At 47.2% G+C, this 18,683-nt stretch overlaps 1 protein-coding gene across 3 annotated transcripts in view; it reads left to right on the top strand.

Annotated features, from left to right (window-relative positions):
• DPYSL5 (dihydropyrimidinase like 5) overlaps window positions 1-4,337 on the top strand; it is a 102,668-nt gene extending 98,331 nt beyond the window's left edge. For all 3 annotated transcript variants that reach the window (XM_003308916.6, XM_016948213.4, XM_016948214.3), the window contains exon 13: window positions 910-4,337. In XM_003308916.6, coding sequence (XP_003308964.2) covers window positions 910-995 — 86 coding nt within the window. In that variant the 3' untranslated portion in view covers window positions 996-4,337. The remainder of the gene's footprint in view (window positions 1-909) is intronic.
• The last annotated feature ends 14,346 nt before the right edge of the window (window positions 4,338-18,683 follow it).

Genomic DNA, 18,683 nt, shown 5'->3' with positions numbered 1-18,683 from the left:
ATTCCTGAGATGATGGCTCCGCTACTCTGAGGGCCACTGCCACTCCCACCAGTGACGGGCCATGAGTGAAGTCAGAAAGGGACCCTGGCATGGAAGACTTGTTTATGCACACTCAGGTCTTGCCAGTCCTGGAGGCATGGACTCCCACCGCCTTCCTCCTGCAGCCAGACCCACAAGAGGCACCAAGACCCCAGAGCTGCAGGGCCCCTGCTGACCAGCAGCCTCCTCTTCTCCTGCCTGAGAGCCAAGACTGGGTAGAACCCCCGCTCAGACAGCAAACATCAGGCAGCCTGTCCCCTCCTCTCTACCCCAAATCTTGTCTGTTCTAAGCAGGCCAGGCTGAAGAATGTCCCACTGGGCTCTCCGGGGCACTAGACCCTCCTTTTCCCTCCCTTTGTGTTTTGTTTGTTTTTGTTTTTGTTTTTCAATCCTTCTCCTGTATAGACCCTCCCTTTGTAACTAAGTCATGGGATTTCAAGATGCGGGGCCTTTGGGCTGTGGTTCTTTCATTTTCCGAAACAATGGCATACCCTCATTTTTCTCTCTCGCTTACTCACTGAGGCATATGTACAAAGGCCCATGTGCCAACAGGCTGGCCAATGACCTGCATGTACCAGAGACTGTATGCCTAGGCATGGGGCAGTGAAGTTGGCACAGTGGGCAGTTAATAAGCTCGGCTCTGAATCAGGAAAACCTGGGTCCAAGTCCAGGCTCTGCCACTTACACACTGCAACACGGGGCAAGTCACTTAACTTCCCTGAGCCTCGGTCTCCTCATCTATAAGATGGGATGGAGTGGCTGTGAGGATTCACTCAGGCCATGCACACAGTGAGCCTCCAGGAGAGGGTGTCTGTGGTTTGTTAGCAGGCACAAGAGCCCATCTCACCCTCTGTGCTTCCTTCCCTGCAGGCTCTCAGATCGATGACCATGTTCCAAAGCGAGCTTCAGCTCGGATCCTCGCTCCTCCCGGAGGCAGGTCGAGTGGCATTTGGTAAAGGCATTGCCAAGCCCCCCGAGTGAGGATGCACCGCCGCCACCAGCCCGCAACTCTCCGGCCGCAGCTGCAGGGGCAGGGGAGGCTGGGCTGGGCAGCACACCACCCGAGGGGGGCCCCGGGACCCACGGAGCCCTCCCTATGTCTGCAAAGTGATTCACTGTGCTTCGAGCCAACTCTAACAGGCACTTTGAGATGTGTTCCTCCTGCTGTAGTCCTTTCTGCCTTGGCCTCGGCGGGCTTTTCTGGGGCCCAGGAAGCCCACACTATGCACAGAGCCCAATGCATAGAGCCCTGGCCAGCCCTTCCTCTCACTCCTGCCTCCGCTGGCTTTGGGAAAGCCCAGACTTTAGTGCCCTGCCCCCTGGCTGACTGGCCAGTTGCCCAGAGCACTTTAGCAGATGTGGTTTCAAAGTAAAGGCCTCCTCCCCCACCCCTTAGGCCCCGTGGTGACATTTCCCAAGTCAGACAGATGTCAGCTTCCCAGCCATGCCCAGGACGTCCTATCTCCCCCAACCCACCTCTGGCCCTGTGTAGGGGCAGGGATGGGGGTGGCTGGGACTCCCAGTGCCCCTCGCCAGCTTCTCCTGCGCCCCGCCCACACCTTTGGGGGGGTCACAGGCCCAGAAGGGTAGCTGGGCGGGGCTCGAGGCTGGTGCCAGGCGCGTGTAAATGGTTTTGTTTTGCACGTTTGATTTGCGCAGTAGTTTGGTTTGACTTGTTTGTGCATCCTGTGAAAAATAACGGTGCTTGTGTCACTAGCATAGAATAGCAACAGGAATAGATGTGGTCCTTAGGAGACGCTGCACTCGACACCAACCAGACAGCACAGGGCAGGGGCGGTGGAGGGGGCTGGGCTCACAGGCCTCTCTTTTCCCCACCTGCGGTCTTCTGGGCTGCGGGAGGCCCTGGCCCTTTCCCCTTCCCCTCCCCTCCTTGTCTAGTTTCCCACATTCCAAAAGGGGGCCTGGGATGCTAGCCCCGGAGATGCAAGCCCTTCAGGAAGCAGGTGTCCTTTCCCCTCTCTGCCCCTGATCACTCCCAGCACTCCCCTTGCCTTCCCCTGTCTTCACCTGCCACCACACACACACACACACACACGCACGGCTTCCTATAACTTCTTCCTGCTGGACAGAGACTCAGCGCTCCTCCTGTGTGACTGGCAAGAGGCCTCATGCCTGCTGAGAGAGGAGGAGTGGGAGAGGGGCTTGCCAGACACCAGAGAGGGAGACCCCAGGCCCACAGGACCTGGCTGTCGAACCCGCATTGCTGCTCAGGTGCCGTGATCTCCCGTGGTCGGCACCAGGCCCTCGCCAGCTCATGGCCTCATCTTCTCCCCTGTCCATCCAGGTGGGCCCTCCCTGCTTCTAAAGCCCCACAGAAGTTCCCATGGAAACACTAGAGGCCGGGTGTCTCCTTCCACCTCCAGTGATCTGGGAAGTGACCCAGCCGCCTGCCCTTGTTAAGCCTTGTCTGCCCCGTGGGAAGTGACTTCATGTTGCACATGTGATTTCAGCCCCCGAGGCTTGCGCGAGGCTTCTGGACCCTCAGTTAAAGGTCAGCCCCTGGCCGGGTGCGGTGGCTCACGCCTGTAATCCCAGCACTTTGGGAGGCCGAGGCGGGTGGATCACGGAGTCAGGAGATCGAGACCATCCTGGCTAACACGGTGAAACCCCGTCTCTACTAAAAATACAAAAATTAGCCAGGCGTGGTGGTGGACGCCTGTAGTCCCAGCTACTGAGGAGGCTGAGGCAGGAGAATAGCATGAACCTGGGAGGTGGAGCTTGCAGTGAGCCAAGATCACGCCACTGCACTCCAGCCTGGACGACAGAGTGAGACTCCATCTCAAAAAACAGACAAACAAAAAAGTCAGCCCCTGCACATCTCTGTAGTGCTTTTCATGTATTCAAACCACTTCCGTATATGACCTCTCACTTGGTCCTCATGACAATGGAGCACTTATTATTCTTCCCATTTCACAGATGAGGAAACTAAGACCCAGAAAGTTCAGGTCCTCTGACCCCAGAAGTGTCTGTGACAACCCTCCCAACCTTGGCTATCTACCCCAGCTGTGGAGAGGAGGTCTGGGGTGACATCTATTGTAGATCCCACCTGAGAGTTTAACCAATGAGAAGACTTACTTTCCTGGTAGGCAGCCTGCTTTGTTTTGCACAGGAAGATAGACTTTTTTTCTCATCTTTCTTATAAACAACCTCATGCACATTCTGTGTTTGAGCCAAGACTAGTCACCCATTGGGGGCTAACCGTGCAGTGTGAGCTGCGTCCACACCCTCACTTCTCCCTTCACTCCCCCTTTCCTCACTCAGGGGCTGAGAGGACAGAGGTGGTCAGCCGGGGAGCAGAGGTGGCGAAGGGGCTCATGGCAAGTGGCAGCCATTGGAACAGGGGTGAGGGCCCAGGCCTGGGAAAGCCACCAGGGATGGGGGAAGCCATGACGCCGCCTCCTGGTGCAGTGCACACCATCTCTATCCCTGTCAGCCCTCACTGGGTCATGGGCCTTGGGCAGATGCCAAAGAGTCCAGCAGCAGCGGTGGTGGCCAGCTGGGCAGAGCATCCTTGCTTGGGCTAGGAAAGCTTTACCTTCTCTGAGTGCCTCCGCCCGAGAGATGTGTGACCCGTGGCACCGGGGAACCACATCTTGGAGTGGTCCACTGTAGGCCATGCGCTTCATCCACCCCCAGTCCTTACATAGGCCCTACCCTTGCCCGGGAGCTTCTAGATAGAAATCAGAAAGAGATTCAAGGAGCCGAATGAGCGGTCAGCCCCCACCATGCACTCCTTGCCCCGTGCAGAGCTCCAGCCAGCTTCGTCACCAGCCCCACTGGCTCCTGGTTGGAACGAAAGGGTCTCTGGTTGCGCTGAATGCAGCTCTCAAACTGGTCTTGTACTTGCTGAATAAATACTGTTGTTCTTGCCTTAGCTGCTCTCTAGGTTTGTGGGGTTAAGTTGCCAGAAAATTGTGCTACTGTGTGTGCGTGTGCGTGCGTGTGTGTAGTGCTAGGAGTCCACAGTAGGTCTCTGTCAAGCCGATGTCGTGATGAGGGCTTTTCTGATACTGACCTAGAAGCCACAGAACCACAAGGAAACCCAAACCCCCTCCAGCTGCTGAGGCGCAGGCACAGCCTGGGGTCGGGATGGAGCCTCCAGCACCCCAGCACCCAGGTGACTTCCCCACTCCCCTGTAAATGTCATGGTGCTAAGACTGTGTCAACCCCAAGACGACACATGGTCCTGTGCTTTGGCCACCGTTTGAGGCAAAAACTAAACAGCCCGACACCTTGTGTTCTGGTGCAGGTTTGTATTAAACTGTAGCTACTTCTCACTTGGACTCTGTTGTGTTTCTTCAAAGAGGAGGGAGTTTGGCAGAGATCTCTTCTACAGTGGCTGGGCAAGGCTTCAGTTGCTAAGAAAAGGCAGCTTTGATCTGTCTCTCCTATTGGGTGGCAGCTCACTGGGAGGCTTGTGCAGAGACTGGATTTTTTTTTTTTTTAATTCTGAGAGACAGGAGCCCCAGTGGTGCCAGATTTCCAGGGACAAGGTTGCCAAATTATCTGAAATAATTAGGAGGAAGAATTAGATGCAAAAGGGAAAAAAACTAGACTCACTCCATCTACCTCTAGTCGCCTATTCTCTTGGCTACCATTTTGGAAGCCCATAGCCACCTCTCCACTCGGCAGAACGCTTGGCTGATGCAACGATGGCCTCATAAAAAAAAAATCACAAGACGAAGAGCTGTCCCAAGGCCAATATGCCTTTGAAGGACCTTCCAGCTGCTCTCCGGCTGTCTAGAACCCTGCTTTTGGAGTTGGCCCTCTGTACTCTCAACCCCATCCATTGCATTGAGACCCCTCTACCTTCCCTCTAGAGCTCAGTCAGATGTTGGGAGGATTATCTGATTAAACTCTTTCACACTAAAGGGTAAAACTGTGGCTTCTAAGGCCGGGTGCTGTGGCTCATGCCTGTAATCCCAGCACTTTGGGAGGCCAAAGCGGGTGGATCACCTAAGGTCAGGAGTTTCAGACCAGCCTGACCAACATGGAGAAACCCCATCTCTACTAAAAAAAAAAAAACAAAAAATTAGCCAGGTGTGGTGGTGCATGCCTGTAATCCCAAGTACTCAGGAGGCTGAGGCAGGAGAATCGCTTGAACCTGGGAGGCAGAGGTTGCAGTGAGCCAAGATCGCGCCATTGCACTCCAGCCTGGGCAACAAGAGTGAAACTCTGTCTCAAAAAAAACAAAAATAAAAATAAACTGTGGCTTCTAGTACTATGTGGTCACTGTACTTATTTCTTAACATTAAAATTCGAAGGTTGAGATGGATTTGCCAGCTTGAGATGGATGCCGAGTCCCTGCAATGTATTGGGCCAAAGTGTCTGTTACCCTGTTTTCCCACAACAGGAGAGCACACCAGAATTGGGTTAACTGCCAAAAATCCATTGGGTTTGGATGAAAAAATAATATGACCACACATTTGGCACATGGCGTCTATCAGGCAGTCTACAGGGAAAAAATAAAAGATACCCAGGAAGACATAGGGTGCCTTGTTATGTATGTAGTTGTAGAAAAATCAAAGACCACAGACTCAGACTTTAAAATAAGGCTTGATCATTTATGAGAATCTGGATTTGGAGAAACCACACCAGTCAGCAGCTAGGCAGCCACCAGCCTCTATTTTCTAACTCAGAATTACAGACTGACCTCTGTACACCGGTAGAGACTAACGCTAAGAATTGCATTGTGGTTGGCCAGGCACGGTGGCTCACGCCTGTAATCCTAGCACTTTGGGAGGCCGAGGCGGGAGGATTGCTTGAGCTCAGGAGTTCAAGACCAGCCTGGGCAACACAGTGAAACCCAGTCTCTACTAAAATACAAAAAATTAGCCGAGCGTGGCAGTGGGATCACACCACTGCACTCCAGCCTGGGCGACAAAGCGAGACTGTCTCAAAAAAAAAAAAAAAAAATTGCTTTTTAGTCAGTGGAAGACACAGGGTCTCATGACACCCAGGTGTGAAGAAGAAACCTCATGATATGTAGGGGCTGGTAGACCTTAGAGTCCTAAGTTAATAATGGGCTATTTGACAGTGTTGTAACAACATACATTTGAAAGGGCTCTTAGAGCTTTCCCAGTAGAACAGTAAAGGATCTGGCATTTTGCTGACACTGGGTACTGTCTTATGATGGAAAGTGAGTTCTTTACTTTCCCTTCTGGATTTACAACCATACATTTAGACCTAGAGGGACCAGATGTCTTGGTTTGCTCAGGGCAATCCTGGTTTAAGTCTATTGCCCCAGAATAATTATTAACAGTGTCCACTTTCACTGTCAAACATGTCCTGGTTTGTATAATAAATTACATGGTCACTTTCTGTATACCTATACATTCATTGGGCTATTACTGTGCCTGTCCAGGAGTTAAAAATTTTTCCATTGCTGAAAGACAAGACATGGCATCGTAAGAGATGCGGAAGATGAGTCCTTCCACAGTGGGTGGTGACTTAGGGGTTTGCATGACAAGCCCTGCGTCTTCACACAGCTCTTGGAGGCTTGATGAGTCTCAGTAGCCGGGGATGCCACAGGGTGGGGAAGGCCTGCAAATGCTTTTCTAAGCTTTTTGAGTTTGCCTCGTAGACCTCATTGTTCCATTAGAAGCTGTAAGCCTACCAAATTCTATCATTTGCTTTTAAGGTGACTTTGATTCCATTTATGAACTTGAACACCTTACAACATTTTCAACTACATTTAAAATTTGATTTCCCTTTTAAATACCTTTCCTGAGTACCAAATAATTATTACCAATCTAATAAATTAAACTTATAAATATACTGAGTTTCACACTTTATTAGTTGTTTTGATGCTAAGAATAAACAATATTTCAACCTAAAATTAGAAGTTTTAAGTTAACGCTTTTTTTTTTTTTTTTTTGAGACAGAGTCTTGCTCTGTCTGTCATCCAAGCTGGAGTGCAGTGGAGGGATTTCGGCTCACTGCAACCTCCGCCTCCTGGGTTCAAGCAATTCTCCTGCCTCAACCTCCCAAGTAGCTGGGATTACAGGCACCTACCACCACGCCCAGCTAGTTTTTGTATTTTCAGTTGAGATGAGGTTTCACCATGTTGTCCAGGATGGTCTTGAACTCCTGACCGCGTGATCTGCCCGCCTCAGCCTCCCAAAGTGCTGGGATTACAGGTGTGCACCACTGCGCTTGGCCAAGTTACACATTTTAAGTTAATTATGAGATGCTCACTTTAATAGCGCAAAAAGTTCTCATAGAAATGAATAAAATACCAAATATGCCCAGATTTCCTCTTAATACAAAAATTTTGACACTATGGGCTTGGTTCTTTAAAAACTTTTATTAATTCTATATCTCCTGCCAGTTATAAGCTCTCACTGGGCTTTAGCTTTGAGTCTTTTCTTTTTTATTTTATTTATTTATTTTTTGAGACACAGTCTTGCTCTGTCACCCAGACTGGAGTGCAGTGATGCGATTACAGCTCACTGCGGCCTCGACCTCCAGGCTCAGGTGATCCTACCACCTCAGCCTCTAGAGTACCTGGGATCACAGGTGTGCACCACTGCGCCTGGCTAATTTTTGTATTTTTTGTAGAGACTGGGTTTCCCTATGTTGCCCAGGCTGGTCTCAAACTCCTGGACTCAGGCTATCCACCGGTCTCCCAAAGTGCTAGGATTACAGGTGTGACCCACCACGCCTGGCCTCAAGTCTTTTCTTGATGACAAGTCAACTCCTAGAGGGTGCAAGGAAGGTCTGCTTACCAGCTCCACTCCAATCTCAAATTTCCAGTGCACCTAATTTTCACTTTACCACTACCTGGTCATCTACAATAACTGAATGCACAGTTATTAGTGCAATGTGTGTATATATCAGTTCTAGCCAAGTGAGTTCTGCCTCCTTTAAAAATGTTTGAATAAATTAGATCCTTTGTATTTTAAGGTTTCCTTACACTTAAAGCAACACATTCTATCCTTGTGTAGCTTTTTTTAAATTGACTATTTTTTAGAAAAGTCTGATTTACAGCAGCACAGATAGTGCGGAGTTTCCATCTACTCCACACCCGGCCTCCCCTATTACTAACATCCTACATTAGCATGTTAAAATCAGTGAGCCAACACTGATACATTATCATTAATTAAAGTCCATGCCTATTCAGATTTCCTAAGTTTTTATCTAATGTCCCTTTTCTGATCCAGGATCTCCTCCAGGACACCACATTACATTTAGTTGTCATGTCTCCCGAGGCCCTGTGGACTGTGACAGTTTCTCAGACTTCCCTTGTTTTTGATGACCTTGACAAGTTTTGAGAAATATTGTTCAGAGATTTTATAGAATACTCTCTACTGGAATTTGTCTGTTGTTTTTCTAAATGGTTAGGCTGGTGTTAAGAGTTTTTAAAAGGAAGACCATAAAAGCAAGGTGCCGTTTTCCTCACGTCACATCAAGGGTATATCCTGTGAAAATGACCTATTACTGATGATGTTGACTTTGATCACCTGGCTAAAGTCGGATCTACCTTTTCAAATTTATATGGTTCCCTTTTATGAGCTAAAAGCTTCTCTTTTTACAGTATGTGACTTCTTTAAGCAACTAAATATGGTTTGTATTGCTATACTAAGTTTTTCCAGTGTTTGCTAGATGATTCTCGCAGTTAGGCATTTTTTGAAATTCAGTATCAGTTGTAAGACTTTTGGCCAGACGTGGTGGCTCACACCTGTAATCCCAGCACTTTGGGAGGCCAAGGTGGGCAGATCACTTGAGGTCAGGAGTTCAAGACCAGCCTGGCTAACATGGTGAAACCCTGTCTCTACTAAAAATACAAAAAAATTATCTGGGTATGGTGGCGCAAACCTGTAATCCCAGCTACCTGGGAGGCTGAGGTGGGAGGATCGCTTGAACCCAGGAGGAAGAGGCTGCAATGAGCGGAGATTGCGCCACTGCACTCCAGCCTGGGTAACAGAGTGAGACTCCGTCTAAAAAAAAAGAAAAAAAAAAGACTATTTGCCTGTGGGGCACAAAGACGCAAAGATAGCAGTAACAAGAAATATTCACATAAATACGAGCTCTTGAGGTTTTATCTGAAATCCTCTTGACTCATGGGTCAAAATTTAAGCTTTAATTTAGGGCTTTACACACACACACACATGCATTTACATGCAGACACACAGAGAGGCTCATTTTAACTACATAACCAACTTTGTGAAGCCTTTGAATAACAAGTGTCCATTACCTTAAAGCTATTTAAGTCCAAACTTCCAAAATCCAATCTGAAATTCTAGGAAAAGAAAAACAGAGACTAACCAGGTAAAATTAATAAGCAACTGTTAAGAAAGTATAATTTATTATTTTAATGCTATCCAGAAAGCTGTTGAAGCTTTCTATTGCTTTATATAACTTCAGATTATGTGAGTTTTATTGAACGAATTGATAAAGCACATATTTTTCCAACTGTGATGCATTTCAGTAGCAATATCCTATACTGCTATCAAAATCCCACATTTGACATCACATTTACAAAAAGCTTTAGCTATTAGCTTTAGTGCAGAAACTCAAATTTTTTTTTCCTTTTGGAATATTTCTAGCCATGAAACTCAAATTCTCATTGAAATCATTTATGCAATATCCAAAATTCCTGATTTCACATTCTGCATTAATTTATCACCTCGAGGGAGAAAAAAGATCGCTTCACACTGAAAACAGTTGCTTACAATTATGCATATTTAAATTTCATCATCTGCTCAGTGCCTCTTGCTTTATTGGAATTTTTTTTCTTTTGGATACAGGGTCTGCCACTGTTACCCAGGCTGGAGTGCAGTGGTGCAATCACCTCTCACTGCAGCCCCGACCTTCTGGGCTCAGTCGATCCTCCCGCCTCAGCTTCCAGAGTAGCTGGGACCACAGGCATGCGCCATCACGCCCAGCTAATTTTTCAATTTTATAGTAGAGACAGGGTCTCCCTATGTTGCCCAAGCTGGTCTAGAACTCCCATGCTCAAGCGATCCTCCCGCCTTGGCCTCCCAAAGTGTTGGGATTACAGGCGTGAGCCACTATGCCTCATTTTATTGGAATTCTTGATTTTAAAATATCCTCTGGGCCGGGCGCAGTGGCTCATGCCTGTAATCTCAGCACTTTGGGAGGCTGAGACGGGCGGATCACGAGGTCAGGAGTTCCAGACCAGCCTGGCCAACATAGTGAAACCCCGTCTCTACTAAAAATACAAAAATTAGCCAGCCGTGGTGGCACACGCCTGTAGTCCCAGCTACTCAGGAGGCTGAGGTGGGAGAATCGATGGAACCCAGGAGGCGGAGGTTGCAGTGAGCTGAGACCATGCCATTGCACTCCAGCCTAGTGACAGAGTGAAACACCGTCTCAAAAAAAAAAATCCTCTGAAGTTTTACAGTCTAAGTTTACCCTGAAGAGAGTTATTGTCTTTTGAGCAGTCCCCAATGATGCCAAGTTTCAAGACACTGCAGGGGTTAATTTCAGTAAAATAGACTGCCCCTGGGGATAGACTTTGATTCCTTTACTGCTGAGGAATCAGAGCTGCTGGAGAACAACTTCTCTTGGGGAGGACGGTGGGCATTTTGAGTCCTAAAGGGAAGGAAACTTCAGTGGCAGTGCTTTGACGGCCCCTTCCCATCTTGCACGCATCTGACAGAAGGGTTCCTGGCGTGCACAGAAGAGGAAAGCTGGAGGCTCCATCACGGGTATTTTAGGACTAGCCACCACATGTGGGAGTTGCTGTGGCTTCTTCAAACTTCAATTTTCCAGCAGCCAGGCTTTCTTTCTTTCTTTCTTTCTTTTTTTTTTTTTTTTTGACGGAGTCTCTCTCTGTCGCCCAGGCTGGAGTGCAGTGGCATGATCTCCGCTCACCGCAACCTCCGCCTCCTGGGTTCAAGCAATTCTCCTGCCTCAGCCTCCCGAGTAGCTGGGACTACAGGCACGTGCCATCTCGCCCGGCTAATTTTTAGTAGAGACGGGGTTTCCCCATGTTAGCCAGGATGGTCTCGAACTCCTGACCTCAAGCAATCCACCTGTCTCGGCCTCCCAAAGTACTGGGATTACAGGCATGAGCCACCACCCCAAGCCAATACATGTCTTTTACCACAATAAAAGAATTACATTATAAAAATTGACCATTTACTAAACCACAAAGCAGGTTTCAAAAAATTCCAAAGTATTAATATTTCACAGACTTTGTTCTCTGCTCGCATTGCAATGAAATTAGACATAAACTACAACATCAAGAAACCATTAAGGAAAAATACAAGTAAATTGTGACGTGTTTATACAAAAGAAATATTTTCATACAAAACATAAAATGTGCACTTTATGCACTTTTCAAACAAAACAAATGTAAAATCAATGAGTAGATTAATGGTTATATGTGGCAAATTAACACACCTATTTCTCTATATTCCCTCTCAAATCCTCACCAAAGTGACATTTAAAAAGAAGGGTTAAGCCACATGGGAAAAGATAATGGGAAATGAGATTATGGCTTATGAGGGATATCAACAAAATTTGGAAGTTATAAAATAAATGGATGAGCGGGTACAGCGTGGAGGAAGCTGAAATGACTGCCTGCCATGAAGGCAACCAATGAGAAGCCATTTAGCTCCCCAGAGCCCAGTACAGAATCCCCAGTAGCAGCTCCTGGGATCTCCAAAGGCCAGAGAGTGAAATCAGGATGACGGGCTAAAATTCTCTGAGAGGAGCAGTTAGACCCATAGATCGTCCAGCTCCTGCAAGCAACTGTCCCACTCTCTTTCAGGCTGCCATGGGGAGAAGATCAATTTAGGTGGATTTAGAGAAGGACAGAACACTGAACAGTGACATCAGCCTATTCCCAGCCTCCTTCCCATGCCGTCTACCATAACCAATACAGAGAACTGTATTCCCCCAGGCAAGAAATCTGAGGATCCCTCTCTAGGCAAGCTAACTGGCATGAAGAGAAAATACTTACATTCTGATATTTGAGGGATCCAGTAGTAATTTGGCCAGTTCCCATGCAATCCTTCTATGGTGAGACACCTCAACCCACATGCCCCATGCATGAGTTCCAATCTTTCAGTTAGCCGGTTTGTGTCTTACTCTTAAAGATGAAGAAAACCTCCAAAAAGATAGACAGTCCAGCCAGCCAGGCGCAATGACTCAGGCCTGTAATCCCAGCACTTTGGGAGGCTGAGGTGGGTGGATTTTGTGAGTCCAGGAGTTTGAGACCAGCCTGGGCAACATGGAAAAACACTGTCTCCATAAATAAATAAATAAAATATTTAAAATTACCCAAGTGTGGTGGCATGTGCCTATAGTCCAAGCTACTCAGGAGGCTAAGGTGGGAGATCACCTAAGCCTGGGAGACGGAGGTTGCAGTGAGCCAAGATCATATCACTGCACTCTGGGCAACAGAGTAAGACTCTGTCTCAAAAAAAAAAAAAAAAAAAAAAAAAACAACCAAAACAAACACAAGAACAAAGTATCTCAGAGGAAACACGACTCAAGGAGTAAATGAAAATTCTAAAGATAAAGAGAATAGATTCATTAAAAGACAAAAGGAAAACAGGAAAGACAAGAAAATTAGATGATCAGTCTAACAAGAATTCCAGAAATAAGAGCACAGAAAAAACAAAGCAAGGGAGTTTATCAAAGAAATAATAAAAGAAAATTTCCCAAACTAAAAAATATGCATTTCCAGATTGAAGAGACATCATCATGAAATTTCTGAACAACAGAGATAATGCTTCAAGAGCCAGCAAGAGACAAAAATACTAGCTGCATACAAGAATAGGAAATTGAATGTCACTCAATTTGTCAACAGAAATACTAGAGGATGGAAGATCATGGAGCAGATTTTCTAAATTCTGAGAAAAATAATTTCTAACCTAGAATTCTGTACCCAGCCAAACTTTCAACCAACTGTTAAGGTATTATAGAAGAAAGTCATTTTCAGACATGCAAGATTGAAAAGATTGACCTTCCTTGGAACCTATTAGAGAGTCCATTTGAGAGTGTGCTCCACCAAAATGAATAATAAAAAGACATGGGCCAGGCACGGTGGCTCACACCTATAATCCCAACACTTTGGGAGGCCGAGGCAGGTGGGTCACTTGAGGTCAGGAGTTCAAGACCAGCCTGGCCAACATGGTAAAACCCCGTCTCTACTAAAAATACAAAACTTAGCTGGAAGTGGTGGCATGTGCCTGTAGTCCCAGCTACTTGGGAGGCTGAGGCACGAGGATCGCTTGAGCCTGGGAGGCAGAGGCTGCAGTGAGCTGAGATCCTGCCACTCACTCCAGCCTGGGTGACAGAGCGAGACCCTGTCTCAAAAAACAAAAACAAAACAAAACAAAAAAAACCAAGACATGGGATGAAGGAAATAGGACATTCAGCATAAGCAAGAAAATAAGGAAAGTTCCAGAATGGTGGTAGAGGAAGTTGTTCTCTAAGCTGCTGCACAGCTGGTCCAGAATGGAACAGTCCTGAGAAAATCCTGCCCAGCAGGCTAGAATAGCCACCTGCCCTCAGTATTTGCCTGTTTGTAACAAAAAGCTATAAATGCTCAGCTGAAAGAGGTTCTTGGGAATGGCAGAACAACCAAAAGTTTGCCCTGGCTCTTGATAAAGAGCTGAAGAAGAAAAGATTTGCAAGAAGAATGAAATCATGGCTTTTCTGAGTTTGCAGTTTTCTTGCACACATCTAATTAAACCTCTGCAGAAATTTCTACCACATCCCTAACCAATCATCTAACTCAGGACGCAGGATGTTTAGCCCAGTGACGGCGTGCCTTCAGCAGGCATATATCACACTCCCCAAAAGTTCTATTTATTCAGTATCATTTCCTTAACTGAAACTAAATTATCTGTCTTCAGCTTGTGCCCCTTTATCCTAACTCTTCCTATGAAGGCACACAGAACAATCTTATTCATAAACAGCTCTTCCAATTTCACACATTATTGCAGTCTTTACTTCTGCCCACTACATTCATGCTTTCTGGGTTGTTCTCAGAGTTTAGCATGAATCAGAATCACCTGGAGGACTTGTTTAGCCCAGCTTGCTAAGCACCACACCAAAGTTTCTGACTCAGTAGTTTTGATGTGGGGCCTAAGAACTTGCTTTTTTTTTTTTTTTTTTTTTTGAGATGGAATCTCATTCTGTCCCCCAGGCTGGAGTGCAGTGGCACGATCCGGGCTCACTGCAACCTCCGCCTCCTGGCTTCAAGCGATTCTCCTGCCTCAACCTCCTGAGTAGCTGGGATTACAGGCATCTACCACCGTGCCCAGCTAATTTTTGTGTTTTTAGTAGAGACGAGATTTCACCGTGTTGGCCAGGCTGGTCTCGAACACATGGCTTCAAGTGATCCGCCCACCTCAGCCTCCCAAAGTGCTGGGATTACAGGTGTGAGCCACCGCTCCCGGCCACCATCCTTATCTTAAAATGTGGCACCAACCCTCCAGAATGGAGTTTTCTGACTGAAGGTGCCCAGACAGAGTGCTCACCCATGCAGAGGAAAGGACCAACGGGGCTTTGCAGAAGCAAAGACAATGCCCCGCTAACTCTTGATAACCTGAGCAGCTGATGAACTCAGCATGTGCCCAGGAGTCCCCTCAGGACTTCCTGAGAGCAGCTGGGGCACCTTCCCTCCGTAGAACGTTACATCCAGGACAGTCAAGAATCCCAGCCAGCCTGTTAGGTGACCGACACAGGCCCTCGCTGAGCAGCAAGCAGAACTGCTGCCCTTACCTGGGTTCTCCAAGAGCCTGGGATCCTCCCCGGCCCTCAGACAGCCTCTTCCACCCCCAGAGCAAGGCGTTTCGGGGGCTGTGAGGTGAGGTTCCTGAGAGTGAGTGAAAGGAGCGACTTTGGGGATTAACTGTCTTGGACACATCTTCCCTCCAGACGTCTACTTCCCAACCTCTCAATCTTTTTTGCCTCCCTTCCACACTCATTGGTGCATCCCTTAAATTTCTTTCATCGTTTTGTTTTTCTGGATTACCTGCCACAGCCTTTCTGTTCATCTCTCCACAGTCAGACCTGGGATCTGAACCCTGAGCTGACAGAGATGCTAAGAATCTGGCCTTCTGCTGCTCCGAAAGGATTGGGGATGTGGCAGGCCATGCCCGCTTGGGAGGTCAGGAGCGACTGTCCTCAGTGCCTGTGCCCCCAGACTGAGGAAGAAGGAGATGCTAAGGGTAGCCTTTCATATCACATACAAAGAGCCTGGGAAGATGAGATGGAGGTGAGGAGGAGAGGCATTCAATCCAGAGAGAAAAGGGAAGTAACGCTTATTAAACGCCTACTGTATGCTAAGTACTTTGCTATACACGTATGGGTTACTGATTTAAGGTTGGAGTGGGGCTGAAATTCCCTGTGTCTATTGGCCCATGGGATTAAAGACTGTTCTGTCTTGGAAGATAATCATGACTGATGAGCCTCTGAGGACGGAGGGTGAAGATTTTTAAAACTACCCTCAAGCATGAGCCCTAATACCCTCAGCCGACCCAGGTCATGGTGCTTCTCCTAAGGCCAAGAATTCCAGCCTGGGGAAGAGCTGGGAACAGCTGGAGAGGCAGAGGATTCCAGGAACGTGAAGCCCTAGCCAGTAACCTCCTGTGGAGAGTGACTTCACCCCCAGGCGGCCAGAGCAGCAGCTGCTGCAAACCGAAAATGCCAGGAAGATCCATCTTCCCCTGCCCCTGGCCACCTCCAGGCTGGCTTCCTCTTCTGCGTGGTCTCTGTCTGGTTTGGCATTTCTCTGCTCCCCAAGTCCTGGATCTCGTGGGATGGCCCGTGGCCACTGTACTACCTGTAAAGGCCTCCAGATGGCGCTTTCAGCTCATCAGTGGTCGCTGCTTTGGCTTACGATGTGAACGGATAAAGCTGAAGGAATGGCAGGTGTGTCCAGGTTACCAGGCCTCAATCCCTGCCCCCAGAGCAGCTCAGGCTCCGTCTGCCTTGAGTGCGGGTGAGTGGCCATAGCAGCCTTCTCCCGTCTGGAGCTCCCTGGAGGAAGCTGCCCCTTTCAAGACCAATCTCAGAATTTAGGATAAGGTTGCCAGATACAGCAAACACAAACACAGAATGCCGGGCCAGGCGCGGTGGCTCACGCCTGTAATCCCAGCACTTTGGGAGGCCGAGGCGGGCGGATCACGAGGTCAGGAGATCGAGACCATCCTGGCTAACACGGTGAAACCCCGTCTCTACTAAAAATACAAAAAATTAGCTGGGCGTGGTGGCGGGCGCCTGTAGTCCCAGCTACTCGGGAGACTGAGGCAGGAGAATGGCGTGAACCCAGGAGGCGGAGCTTGCAGTGAGCCGAGATCGTGCCACTGCACTCCAGCCTGGGCGACTGAGCAAGATTCCATCCCATAAAAAGAAAAAAAACAGAATGCCCAGTTAAATGTAAATTTCAGATAAAAAATAATTTTTTAGTTTATGTCCAAATAATGTCTGTGTCATACTTATGCTAAAAATTATTTTTTGTTTATTTGAAATTCAAATTTAACTAAGGTGTCTTGTCTTTATGTGGCAATTCTAGTTTAGGTTTATTTACAAGAGTTCTCCACCTTCTGTCTAATCCATGCTTATAGAACATCTACCAGGCATGTGTGAGACATGACAACAGGAAGCAAGTGTAGCTCCTGCATTTAGAGGTGAGTTTGAAAAAAGACATGTTGACACACAAGAAAATGTAGGAAGCATGGGATAGTGGAAGAAGTCTGGATTTTGGTGTTGGCTTTAAGTTCAAGCTCCACTTCTGATGTTCACTAGCTGTGTTATCTTAGGTAAGTTATTAACCTCTCTGGGCCTCTGTTGTTTATGTGTGGAAATAAGAATAATACCAACCTCTGGCTGGGCGTGGTGGCTCACACCTGTAATCCCAGCACTTTGGGAGGCCGAGGCAGGTGGATCACCTGAGGTCAGGTGTTCAAGACCAGCCTGGCCAATATGGTGAAACCCCTTCTCTACAAAAAAATACAAAAATTAGCCAGGTGTGGTGGTGGGCGCCTGTAATCCTAGCTACTCGGGAGGTTGAGGCAGGAGAATAGCTTGAACCCAGGAGGCGGAGGTTGCAGTGAGCCGAGATCGCACCACTGCACTCTAGCCTGGGCAACAGAGCAAGACTCCATCTCAAAAAATAAAAAAAGGAAGGAATAATACCAACCTCAGAAGGTGACAAAGGAGGTTATAAGAAATTGTATGTATCTCATGCCTGGCTGCCATAGGATCTGAATATATGCTAGTTTTATAAAATAACTACCAGGCCAGGCATGGTGGCTCACGCCTGTAATCCCGCACTTTGAGAGGCCGAGGAGGGCAGATCACCTGAGGCCAGGAGTTCGAGACCAGCCTGACTAACATGGTGAAACCCCGTCTCTACTATTTTTGTAAAAATACAAAAAAGCCGGGTATGGTGTCATGCGCCTGTAATCCCAGCCACTCAGGAGGCTGAGGCAGGAGAATCGCTTGAAGCTAGGAGGCGGAGGTTGCAGTGAGCTAAGATGGTGCCATTGCACTCCAGCCTGAGCGACAGAGTGAGACTCTGTCTCTAATAATAATAATAATAATAATAATATATAATTATCATGAGAAAGAGACAACTAAAAGTGTCAGCCATGGTAACAATTAACTTTACCTCCTTTGGGAGACTGTCTACAACGAATGTAACACTTCACTTTTATTTTATTATATTATTATTATTATTATTATTATTATTTGAGATGGGGTCTCACTGTGTTGAACAGGTTGATCTTAAACTCCTGACCTCAAGCGATCCTCCAATCTCAGCCTCCCAAAATGCTGGGATTACAGGCGTGAGCTGCTGCACCTGGCCCACACTTCACTTTTAAATAGAAATAATAGCTAATACCATGTATTGAATGCCCACAACATTGTCCTAAGTATCTAATAAACATGATCTCATTTAATCCTTATATTAACTCTCCAAGGTATTTACTATTATTGTCCCCAATTTACAGATGGAGAAACAGAGTTAAATAGCTTGCCACAGAGCAAGTAAGTGGTAGATTTAGTGTGTTCACTCGAGTCCAACTCCCCAACCAATGTTCCTAACCTCTATCTTACACTACCTTTGCATGGATTGGCCCTTGAAATTTGAGTTGGTGACCACTATGAAGAGAAGCACAGATTGTGGCTACAGAGCATCTGGAACAGCAGATGGAGATGCAGAAGCTGGGAGGGGTGAAAGAATAGTTCTGGGGCCTTGAGTTGCTCGGCATTCTGGAAACAGCAGGTCATTAATGTTCACAGGTGTGTCTTAAGACCTTTGCAAGTTCTCAATTTCCACACTAGTTTCTATATAGAAGGTATAACTGGGGCGGAGAGGGGGGATCAAGTAGTGATCCTACTGAATGACCCTTACGAAAGTTTTGTTAGTGTTGATAGTCACCATTTATTGGATATTTATCCATCAGGCAGTGCCAGGCATTTTTCACACATTATCTCATTTAACCATCACAACTACAGATGAGAAAAACCAAGGCCAAGGTCACATAGCTAGGAAGTGTTGGACCCGGTGCTTGTGTAACTCCAGCAGGGAGGAGGGTTGATGCACTCTCTAAATAAGGGCTCATTCATTTCAAGGCATGTAATTAAAATTCATTCCTCAGCAAAATTGTGTATGACTTACATAGGTCTCT

This window comes from Pan troglodytes, chromosome 12 (genome assembly GCF_028858775.2).
Source record: "Pan troglodytes isolate AG18354 chromosome 12, NHGRI_mPanTro3-v2.0_pri, whole genome shotgun sequence".
Taxonomy (NCBI): domain Eukaryota; kingdom Metazoa; phylum Chordata; class Mammalia; order Primates; family Hominidae; genus Pan; species Pan troglodytes.
This window is presented reverse-complemented; position numbering and strand designations above follow the sequence as displayed.